Raw genomic sequence first — 12,474 nt, 5'->3', positions numbered from 1 at the left:
TGGGGCATCTATTCTTCCTATTTGTCCATCAATCTGGCATGATACTCCACCCATACTTATCACATGCCTTCTTGTGATCTTTCAACATTCCAATAATATTCGTATGTTATTCCTTGTGGATCCATGTCCTCATCTTATGCATGGATCCATCCAAACTATCTCTACATAGATAATGTTTTCATACAAACTCAGATACCCATTTTACATGTATCCAAACTATTTCTAAATGGATAATGTTTTTATTTTCCTACACAAAACTATATTTTTTTCTTGAAGCACAACTTTGGTCTTAGGGTTTATGCACGTATCCAAACAACTTTCTTGCATAAATCCAAATTTAATTTGACAAAAAAAAAAACAAGTTCATCTAGGGCACCCATTCTAAACTTATATTCCTTGGCATTGGCTGAATAATGTATAAGGGTAGATTAGCCATTACATGTAGAATAGGGGTATTGTAGTCATTGTAAATTGGATGCCCTATTTGGGCCTATATATACATCATTTACATGAGGAGCTTCCTAGTGTAGACTCTTCATCATTCTCTACTCCTCTTCTTCTTCTTCCTCTCTCTAACCCTAAGTCCATTTCTAACATGGTATCAGAGCAAAGATCCTAGGGAAGGAAAAAAGAAGACTCTCTCTCTCTCTCTCTCTCTCTCTCTCTCTCTCTCTCTCTCTCTCTCTCTCTCTCCTAAAAATCTTCCCAAATCTCTCTATCTATTTGTGGGTCGCGCATTTATGCAAACCCAGATTTCTTTGTTTACATGCATCCCTATTTCCCTTCTCATATGTCCCTCAAATCTCTCTCGTTATCTCTCTTTCGTTCTTGTAAAACACTCTTGAAACCTATGATTTGTGGACACGGGCACGAGTGTCACATGTTGACACAGACAAAGAGTGTCGGACACGACAAACTCCTAAAATTTAGAAATGGGGACACGACTAAAAATAGAAAGTACATATTATCATCGTTTGTGGACACGGAATTGTGTGCCGAGTATCAACACAAATACACAGTATCTGACATTACAAACCCTAAAAATCTAGAAATAGTGGCACGCTCATACATGTACATACATATAAAGTTACTAACTTTTCTAGTAGTACATTTAAAAGTGTTCAAAGGATTGTCGACAAGTGTGGACACGGGTGTCGTGTCGGACACAACACGGGCGTCAACAATAAATTCGAAGTGTTGGCTGAATCATAACTTGAAATCCTCTTTCATAATCTTGAAACCCTCTTTTTCTCTCTCGTCAATCTACTTTATGTAATCCAAAAACAAAAATCATTTGTGTTACTCGTGTAAACCCATTTTGGGTTTTCCTTGACTCCAAATCTCTGTTTAATTTCTCTTTATTATAGCTTTTTGGCATATGGCCTTTGTCTTTCTCATCTCATCTTCAAGGTGCACCCCAAGTGTTTGGTAAAATGTCTCAAAGGGGTTTTGTGCTTTGAAAGTCTTCGTTTCGTTTCAGGTTGACATCCTTCGGCCTCAATTTGAGGGGGAGTGTTGTCTTGTATTGTTTCTTGTTGTCGTCTTCTTCCCATCTCTTTCTTTCCATTGTTTTTTCTATATCTTTGGTATGATGTCAAAGGCGCCCACAAGTGTTCGATGAAATGTCCGAAAGAAGTGTTGTGTCTTATTTGTCTCCGTTCCTTTGTCTTCTTCTTCGAAGCGCACACCAAGTGCTCGATAAAATGTCCAAGAAAGGTGTGGTGCCTTGTTAGTCTTCGTTTCATTACAAGTTGAAGGTATTCGACCTATAACTTGAGGGAGAGTGTTGTCTAGTGTTGCCATCTCCTTCTTTCCATTGTTTTCTATGTCTTTTGGCTTGATGTCATCGCTTTCTTTACATTGTCTAATGTTGTTTTCTAAATCTTCTGTCTTTTGTGTTGATGTCGAAGGAGCACACCAAGTGTTTGATAAAATGTCTAAGAGAGGTGTGGTGTCTTGTTTGTCTTCTTTTCGTTGCAAGTTGAAGGTATTTGACCATCAACTTGAGGGGGAGTATTATCATGTTGTCCTCTTTGTTGTTTTAGTATTGTCTTCCTGTTTTCATGTCTCTTCGTGTTGTCCGGCTTTATGCCTTATCTCTTTGTGTTGCCTTGATATTGTCCACCTTATCTTGTCATCACCGACTCATGTAGTGTCGCCCAAGGAGAGTATTGTTGGTGATTAGTGATGCAAATATTAGGCCTAAATAAGTGGCATATTTGCCAATTAGTATTTTATTAGGGGTATATTAGTCATTTGGTTATTTAAAGTTCTTATTTTAGTAGGCTTCTTTAAGAGTTCATGTTTTAGTAGGTTACAATTTCCTAGGTTATTTATTTGCCTATAAATAGGCCATTACAGCTTATTTTGTAACTTTGATGATTAATACAATTGATTGAGAGCTTCTCCTCCATATTTCTATTCTTCCCTCTCTTCTTCTACTTCTCTTCCCCTATTCTTCTCTCTTCTGATTTCTTCTTCTCTCTCCCTAAATTCGTCTCTTCTTCCCCTATTCTTCTAATTCTATCCCCTTTCGTCTATTTCTCTCCCCTTTCTTCTACTTCGCTTCCCGGTCCAACATCAATTTGGTATCAGAGCTTTTCTTTGTGAGATCCTGCATCAATTTGGTATCAAAGCCAAAGATCCAAGTTGCAGAAGATCAAATCTCCGAAGAACGAGCCGCAAATCATCCGAAAATCCGCTAAAAGTTGCTCCCAAGTCTCTTTTTGAGGACTAAAAATTGGTCACAGACAGCCACTTTTCTCACAAACAGCCACTTTCAAACTCCCTATTTGCAGCCCTTTGTTCTGCCTCTATTTAAGCCCCACTAAAATTAGACCCTTAACCTCTTCTTTAACCTCCTAACCCTCTTTAGCCTACTCCGTACCCATTATCAAAATTTCATAAAGCCAGTCCTACAGTCCCGTAAGCCATTTTATTTTGATTAATCATAACCCAGCCATCACTAGTACTGTCATAATAGACATTGTCGCTCGCGGATCCTCTAAGAACAGAATTGCGGAGATCATTGTTTTCCGGCCACTTTCTTATTCTCCAGTCCACTTTCGTGAGGAAGAAGGTAAGTGAAGAAGTTTTTCTTTTTCCAAGTATCTGAGAATAAAGAAAAAGGCAAGTTTCCCTGGAGCCGTGTTAGAGAAGGAAACTCAAGAGCTGCTTTCTTTTTCAGTTATCAGTAAAAAGGCAAGTTGTTTCCTTGGTATCTCCATCTCCCTGCCAAATAGAAGATAAGGTCTATCTTAACCTTGCGTTTATAAGTATCTTCTTCGTGGTCAAAGTTACCTTTTGAAAAGAATTACTTTGTGGGAAGCAAACAAAAGTCACCGTATGCTTATCAATTAGCAAGAATTTTGTGCTTTATTTGTTGTTACCTAGTGACTGACAGTTGTAGATAGCAAAGCCAAATAAACAAAAAAAAAAAGAGGTTGCCTCAGTTGCACGTGTCATAAGAAAATAAACAAGGTAACAAAAGTGGTCCCCACCTCTTAAGCATACGTGAAGGCAGATAGTAACTTGCCCTGTAAGTTACTGTTGGTAACGTGGTATATTAAGTTACTTTCATTGGCTCAAGAAAGTTACCTTATTGGCTCAGGAAAGTTGCTTTATTAGATAGTAGTAAAAGCCCCCGTGCGAGGCACGGGACGACAAACAAAAATTAAACGAATAATAAAAAGATGCATTAAAATGATTAAAAAATGATTGAAAAGGTTAAAAAATAAATGGGTGATATAATTGCTCATACAATGGTAAAAAATAGCGAAATACGGATATTTGACCAATAATTCTAGAATAAAAATGCATAGATGAATATAAAAATCAATTCTCTGAGAGCAGAGAGAGATTCATGAGCGAGAGATGAAAACCCCTAATTTCGTGACCAGGAGACAAAAACTCGAAAAAAAAATGAAGACAAAAACTGCTAGAAAAGAAGTAGTTGATTTTGGGTTTTGGAAAGGACAAGGAATCCCAACGGGTGGGAGAGAGCGAAAAGGAAAAAAGAGAGAGCAAGGTCATGCTCATAAAGCGGAGGTGGAGACACTCGGAGAGAGGGCGTATGAGTGGATGGGAGAGGGTATTCGGTGGCGAAAGGGTCGGTCTACATGTGTGAGTGAGAAACGGAGAGAAACACACCCATGCGATGCACGAGGGAAAGAAAAATTAAATGAATTATCCGTAAATGTACAAACATTAAATGAATTATCTGTAAATGTACAAAAATAAATGAATTAAGAAATGAAAAGTACTGACAAATCAAACTGCAGGGATGTAACACAAATTACAAAATTTCAATACAGACTTAAGATATTGACAATAACAGTAGGGAGGATAGAAAAAAGCAAATCAAAATTGCAGAATATGACAAAGATAACTAAATTTTTAAGTTCTCAATTCAAATTTTGTCAGAAATTTTTGTATTGCAATTCAATGATCGGAATCACAATGAGAACCTCATCCAACAACCCACAAAAAGAACAAAAGAAAAATGTTTATACTGAAAACGCATCTGAACGGAAATTATCTAATCCATTAAAAAGCAAAATATAAATAATTTATATCTAAACCGAAAAATTTAACAAAATAGCAAAAATGAAGAAATGATATTTCCACCACTATCTCTAGAATTTGGAACAGCATTTGTCTGTGTTTTCTTAAAAAAAAAAAAGATTTCATTTCCACATTAGCAAACCGATGAAATGAGGTACATTAGTAAACCTTTTGAATTTCCACGTGCGCATAGGATTTGGACACCAGGTTGGCAGACTATCCAATGCCAGGATATACCAACCTAAATACACAGTGCCATGAAAAAATGGTTTTGAAGGGCAGTGAGGAGGCTGATAGAAAATAAAATGGCAACACGAAAAAAATGCCAAAATGTACCAACATAAATACCCAATTACATGAAAAAATATGGTTTTTGTAGGAATGTGAGGACTGAGGAGGTCGATAGGTCATGCCGAACATTGGATCTAAAACCTAACATTGCACAAAAGGTAGGGAAAAAATCATTTTTTCTTAAAGGTGTTTCATCGAGCACTTTCTCTGCTCATGAAACATAAATGGAAAATCAAAAGTTTTTTCTCATGCCTTTCAAACTATAATAAGCCATCCTTTACAAGGCTACTCTTTAGATCCCCCAAACAAAACCCAATGATACTCAATAAAATGCTTTAAAAGTGGATAGGGAAAGGAGAGCAAATCGCAAGAAGCAGAAGAGGTGAAGAGCGGCTCTGCTTCTGGCCGGTGCCATGAATCAATGAAGGTTTGGACTCACAATCTGTTCCCAACCTAATATGATTCATAGAAGTGATTACCGTAAAATTTAAAAAATCAAGCAATCTGGATGGGAAACTTGGTTTGGTAAAAAAATGCTGGTGGTGAAGAAAAACCAAGCAACCTAAATAGAAAACCAAAATCTTTCAAAAGCAGAGAGAGAGAGAGAGAGTACCTGAGAGAGCAGATTGATCCGGTTGCCTCCAAGAAACCCCTAAAACCCTAGGTTAGAGATTTTCTGCAAATCCATGCATCTCAGGAGTTAGAACGGGGAAGAGGAAGAAGGAACCCTTGCTATTGGAAGCAAGGGTTATGAACTGAGATGGTTGGGGAGAGATTTTTCGCAGATGAGATAAAAAAGGGGTTGGCGAATAAAGGTGGCAATGGAGAGGTTGAGAGAGAGGAAGACAGAGAGTGGGTATTAGGGTTTTGAGAAGAAAAGCTGATTCTCGATGGAGGAGACAGAGAGCCAAGGGTGGAGAGAGAGAGTAAAAGACAAAAAAAATGAAAACTTAGAGAGAGAGAGAGACATACATGTCTACCTGAGAAAAAGTATAGGGGAGAAAATTTGGGGATGGCACAAAATGTAAATATTAATGCTGACATGTAATTCTCATAAAAAAGAAAAGAAATGTCTTTTTTTCTCTAGCTATATAGTAGTAGATGAAAGCCATATGGTATTTAATAAAGAAACCCCTCAGTTGTACTCTCATAGCGGAAACTTGCACGTGTCCATCAAGCTACCAAAAGGCAAAGGTATAGGCAAGTTTAGTGCACAGTAACGAGCCATCAAAAGTTTATATTTTCCAACCCTCTTTCTTCCTTTGGACACCACCCTCATATTAGTACTACTAGATTTAACCCCTCTTTTCCCTTCAGGCACCCAGGCCACAAAAAATCAGAAAAAAAAAAACAGAAATAGAGTTTCTTCTCTCTAGAATCTCTCTCCTCACCCGAGCTATTTTCGTGACAACTTTTAGAGCGCATCCAGCCTATTTCAACACTGGACAACAGTCTTCAGCACAGTTTCCGGAGCCATCTCAGCCTTTGATCGTGTCCCTTCTTCTGATCATCAGCTTTCACTCATCCGATTTAAGATCCGAGACAAGCATTGTGTTTCTTTCGACATGCCATACAAATCAGACGGTTAATTTCAGTTTTCGTCATCGATCTCTATGACTCCACCATTTATTCCGTTTTTTTATGGGTACGACGAAAGCTATTGGAATGGTCGCACTCACTTTCGCTATTATGAGGATGCATGTTTATGTTGGATTGATGCTCTAGACGCATATCATGAGTACAATGGCCATGATCACCGCCAGACTATCTACTGGGCTAAAGAAACTGTGCGACGACAAGCCCGATGCTCATGGAGCCACATTGAAACGAACCGCTATAGGAGACGTGAGCAGCCAATCAGCAGAGATTGAATCGTGAGCGAGCATACAGAGTGTTGTGTAGTGTTGAAAGTAAAGTCGAAGCCCTCCTTGAACGACTAAAAGAAGACCGTCATTATATATGCGAAGCTAAAATTGTAGCTGAAAATTCAGTGCGTCGAATACGTGAGTCAGATTTGCAGAGACAGCTTCACACTTCTAAGGCAGATATTGTGGCAGATCCACGTCAGGCTTTTCCCTTGACAGAGTTGATCGAGCATCGTCCTGAGTCAGAGCCAAGTGACATGACTGTTGAGCCATTAGCTGAGACAGATGATCGCGAGTATAGTACAGAGGATTGCCCTATATTTGCGTCGATTGATCAAATTGCCGAGACTTGTGCCGACACAGATGATCTTGTTCCGCAGATTGATTATGAGGTCCATCAGCCTGACATCACTGCCCCAGCTTCAATCTTAGACGCTGATTTTGTATTTGATTCTACTGAGCCTGATGAGATACCAGGGGATGACTTTCATGTTGATTCTCCTGCGCCTACTGAGCTACCAGTTGATGTTGATTATGTGGAGGACGTTCCCTCATTGGTACCACCCATAGCTGTTATGCCGATCCCACCTATCCACGACAAGTACGTTGCCATCTTCCCAGCTTCTCTGATTCTCACGAAAGGCTTGTATTTTGATGACTTTGCATGGATGCTTTCTTCCATATTCCGCCGCCAGCCTTTCAGATCGCTTTCATTGTTGTCTCGAGCATTAGCCATCATGAATGTTTCAGACAGATTGTGCCTCCTGCTTCATTGGATTATTTTCATATTTGACCCGGCGGACAAGAACTCGAGGGTGAGTTCTTTTCAACTAGGGGAGAATGATGCAAATATTAGGCCTAAATAAGTGGCATATTTGCCAATTAGTATTTTATTAGGGGTATTTTAGTCATTTGGTTATTTAGAGTTCTTATTTTAGTAGGCTTCTTTAAGAGTTCATGTTTTAGTTGGTTACCATTTCCTAGGTTGTTTATTTGCCTATATATAGGCCTCTTTATAGCTTATTTTGTAACTTTGATGATTAATACAATTGATTGAGAGCTTCTCCCCCAGATTTCTATTCTTCCCTCTCTTCTTCTACTTCTCTTCCCCTATTCTGCTCTCTTCTAATTTTTCTTTTCTTTCCCTAAATTCGTCTCTTCTTCAGGTTATTTTCGTCTCTTCTTCCCCTATTCTTCTAATTCTATCCCATTTCATGTATTTCTCTCCCCTTTCTTCTACTTCGCTTCCCGGTCTTACATCAATTTGGTATCAAAGCTTTTCTTTGTGAGATCCTGCATCAATTAGGTTCTTCGTCTTCTTCGTCATGTGTCTTCTCTTGGCGTAGTTTTACGCATTAATTTCCGGCTTTATACCTTATCCTCTCTTTTCCGGGCGATGGTGTCCTCATTGTTAGTCGGCTCTCTTACAGGCACCGGCTTCATTTTCCCGTCGACCTATCTTTTCCGAACGATGGTGTCCCCATTGTTGGTCGGCTCTCTTACAGGCGACGACTTCGTTTTTTAGTCGACCTCTCCTTTTCGGGCGGTGGTATCCCCATCGTTAGTCGGCTCTCTAACAGGCGAGGACTTTGTTTTCTGTTGACCTCTCTTTTCTGAGCGATGGTGTCCCCATCGTTGGTCGGCTCTCTTACAGGCGACAACTTCATTTTCCCGCCGACCTCTCTCTTTTGAGCAATGGTTTCCCCATCGTTGGCCGACTCTCTTACAGGTGACGACTTTGTGTTCCCGTCGACCTCTTTTTTCCAGGTGATGGTCCCATCGTTGGTCGGCTCTTTTGCGTGCGACGGCTTCGTTTGTCGTCAACCTTCTTTCGGGCAGTGTTTTCTTCACCGTTGGTCGGCTCTGTTTAGGCGACGGTTTCCCCATTGACCTCTTTCATGCCATCGACCTTGTCTCTAAGAGATGATTTCCCCATCATTAGTTGGTTATCTTCTTTCTCTTCTTCTTATCTTCAGGCGACGACGTTCAAGACGTTGACCTTGTCTCCAGACGATGGTGTCCCAATCATTGGTTGGTTTCCTTACTCTTCTTATCTCCAAGCGACGGTTTCCCCGTCGACGTTATTTCCGATGGTTTCCCCATCGCTAGTTATCTGCTTCTATTGGTGTTATGTTGCTTAGTTGGTGCTACCGCTCGTGGTCCTTCGCCATTGCTCATGTGCGCACCTTTAGTGTGCCCCTTTTTGCTAGATGGATCGTTGCTATTTCCCTGCCGAGGTATCTTTATTCGATACTTCGAGGTTTGCAAATTTATTCATCGAGCTCTCATTCAGGGGGAGGCCCTGTTCTAATCGCTCTCACCGTAGTGCTGCTTCAGGGGGATTGTGCTCTCATGGTGGCCGTTGTCTTTTATTATTACGCTTTTCATTATGTATTCGCCACACCAGCTTGAGGAGAGTTATACCAAGCTGGATGTGTGTATGAGCTTATTATACTTTTTGTTGTATGGTCTTTTTTGTTGTACTTTTAACTGTTTGTTGTAGTTTATTTGTAGTAAGCTGGAGTTCCGTAGTATATACACTCCAGCGGTCCAGCTTGAGGGGGGATGTTGAATATGGTATAAGGTTAGATTAGGCATTACATGTAGATTAGGGGTATTGTAGTCATTGTACATTGGATGCCCTATTTGGGCCTATATATACATAATTTACACGAGGAGCTCCCTAGTGGAGACTCTCCATCATCTCTACTCGTCTTCTTCTTCTTCCTCTCTCTAACCCTAAGTCCATTTCTAACAGCATTTACAATTCCCTTGTGCATGCTCAAAAGTTTCTCCTATGGTAGATAGACTTTTCCATCCTTCACAGTTTTTGTTCTTGCTCTTGACCCAGTTCCTGTTTTAGATCCATAAATGATTTAAAAAACAATCCAGCCCTCGTACTTCGAAGTTCAAATACCTTCCTCAAGAATGAATGACCCACATAAGTTCCTACACTAGAGTGTCATTAAGGCTCTAATGCATTACAAACCTCAATGATACCTAAGATGGATGTTAAGGGGTATATAGTTGAGCATTTGGTTTCTTCAAGAAGAAGCATAGTTTTAAAACTCCCCCGCATCATCATGGACTCCCCCGAGTCGACTCCCTCTTACCTTGGCAGTGTTCCGCGTTTTGCCGCCGCATTCCGCATTCTTCCCTACAGAGTCTATAAAAACTCCTTTGACTCTACCGAATTATGACCGCATACCCGAGTACTCAGCCGTGTCAACCGAGTACTCGACAGCGTCGTGCCGAGTCGACTAGGTTTTCTTCGGCCGCGTTTTGAAATACTGAGAAGAAAAAAAGAGATGGATTAATCACCCCTTGTGAAAATAGTAATGTTGCTATCAAGGTGCCTGTGCCATGACCGCTAAGGGACACTTCTTGTACCGATACCCAAAAACGACAATTATTATACGATCATAATTTGATGGTTCAAGCTTCTATCTGCAAAAAGAAAAATTATTGGTGTGCATGATTTTTTTTCCTTAATGGTTTGGTATGCATGGTGTTTATTAGCCCTTTATTGCATTATAGATTTAATTGAATAAATTTGGTGGGTGTCAATGGAGAGCATAATTGCAAGTTGCAAGGGAAAACCCAAGAACAAGTCTTACTCCTTATCTAAGCCCTTAAAAATGAACAACGAAGGTCAAGCACTTCATACATTTCAAAAAAAATCAATGACAACTAATTTAGGCAAATCCAAAAGCCTTTAATTGAAGAATGATATTGAATATTTGTAAGATTACATTCATTCTTGTATTAGTTCTGTTTTTAATGGCAATTGAATACCCAAATGGGCTAAATATGGCCATATGGGTATCAAGATCGGCTAAATATGGGTACCTGGATGGGCCTAATAAGGGTAGCCGACCCATGTTCATTTCTTGGTTCAAGTTGGGTAACTGATGGGCTTCTAAATTTTGACTTGGATTGAGTTTGGTTAGACATGGGCTTTACTTGGGTATACCCTACACAAGTAAACCTAGCCAACTGTAATGATTATGAGTGCATTTCTATAGAAACATCACTTCCTAAATCGTGGTCAACGAAATTTCAGGAGACAATGATCAGCCTCAAGTGAGCTTATTGTTTACAACCAACTAATTAATACTTATGTAAACAGTGAACAAAGAGGTCCTAGATCATGTAGTGGACCTACTTGTGATGTTTGGTGTTTGACCAATGATGAATGAGACATTCATGAATGAGACATTCATGAATTATTCTAAGACTAAAAGAATACATATTATGCAATATCATCATCAGAAGAAAGAAATTAGGCAGTCATGGGGTATCTAAACAAATGCAAAGGCATTTTTTACCATTTGGATGATATATGAGGTCCTACCAATTAAAAAGACAGTTATATATCCATTTGAGAAGCATCATTTTACTGTCATTAATGAGCCAATAATTTCTTCAGATATCTACTGAACTAACACCTGTCTTTTATATTAGAACTTAGAATACCAACTCCAAATTAGTTTTTTCACCAACTAGAGAGGCAATAACTAATCGATTCCAACAACTACTAAATGACTTTCAAACAGAGCACAAGTAAGATCTTGCCAGTCTAATGTTCAACCCAGTGATACTTCAAAAAGTTTAAGTACCACAAATTCACATGTTAAATAAATACCAGAACAGCATTTGAGGTATTGCCATTCCAAAAATATAAAAAAAAAATAACAATCAGAACAGCAAAAGAATAGCAGTTGAAAATGATAATCCCACAACACACACTAAGGTACAGTACAAGCAATATCCTAGCATTCACATGCCACTTGAAATCTTTTCCCAAAAAAAAAAAACATGCTACTTGAAATCAGAGTGCAAGTTATGTTCATGATATCTCATGATTTTTTTTTATGTTTTACTGCTCATTCATCCTCAATGTTAATAGGTATTCTTAAACAAAATGAAAAGAAACCACGACCTATTGAACCCTCACGTACAAGGCGCCTTAACACTGTTGACAATTGCAACAGCTGCAAATGCATTTGTTTTCCTAATAATTAGGTTCAGTACTTCCAGTTGTAATACATCATATGTTAAAATTAATGGCACTTTCAGAGCGACTGGAATAATGATAACCCAGCTCTCCAAGGATAAATTGACAACACATGCAAATTTTTATATCATCTGGAAAGAGCAAAAGAGACCACCGTTCTCAAGAAAACTGTAATCCAACAATGTAATAAGAAAGAAACACACCTGCCATTGCCGCTATTTTAGAGAGATTAAGTAAACGCCTTCGATCTGCCAGAGATGGCTCACATTTGGTATGGTTAGATTCTGACCCTTCATCAATCACTAAGGCAGAGCCATCGTCTTGAGAAAGAGCTAAAGCATGAAGAGTTTCTGAAGCAGATGAGAAATGGTTTAAGAATGTTTCATGAAGCCATAACAAATCATTGTGCTGATTTAGAAAAACAGATAGCTCCTCCTGGAACTCTTCCCCAAGCCTTAGAAGCTTAGCATACTGGTGCATTTCATATAATTGCTTAAACACAAAATAACTGAATCCTCCTTTAGGCCCCATGCTCTCACGCTGCATCATAAATAATTTCCACCAAGTTAAGAAAGAAAACAAAACCCAAGCATAACAAAGATAAAAACCAAAAAAAATGAGAGAAAACCAATGTATTGATAACATAAAGAAGATCAAACAAGATGATCAAGCAGGATCATATCCAACAGGTAAGATAGAGAAGAATACTGCAATCAATCATGGGATTGAAATCAAAAT

At 39.0% G+C, this 12,474-nt stretch overlaps 1 protein-coding gene across 4 annotated transcripts in view; it reads right to left on the bottom strand.

The window, feature by feature from the left end:
* The window catches only part of LOC143855797 (Nucleoporin, Nup133/Nup155-like protein), a 66,193-nt gene that overhangs the window by 38,699 nt on the left and 15,020 nt on the right, over nucleotides 1–12,474 (bottom strand). For all 4 annotated transcript variants that reach the window (XM_077365870.1, XM_077365860.1, XM_077365875.1 and 1 more), the window contains exon 6: nucleotides 11,940–12,276. In XM_077365870.1, the coding sequence (XP_077221985.1) occupies nucleotides 11,940–12,276 (337 nt within the window). The remainder of the gene's footprint in view (nucleotides 1–11,939; nucleotides 12,277–12,474) is intronic.

Source organism: Tasmannia lanceolata, unplaced genomic scaffold (genome assembly GCF_043159265.1).
Source record: "Tasmannia lanceolata isolate RefF3 unplaced genomic scaffold, GAP_Taslan_0.1 ptg000003l, whole genome shotgun sequence".
Classification (NCBI taxonomy): domain Eukaryota; kingdom Viridiplantae; phylum Streptophyta; class Magnoliopsida; order Canellales; family Winteraceae; genus Tasmannia; species Tasmannia lanceolata.
The sequence above is the reverse complement of the archived record's forward strand: the minus strand, read 5'-3'. Positions and strand labels throughout refer to the sequence as shown.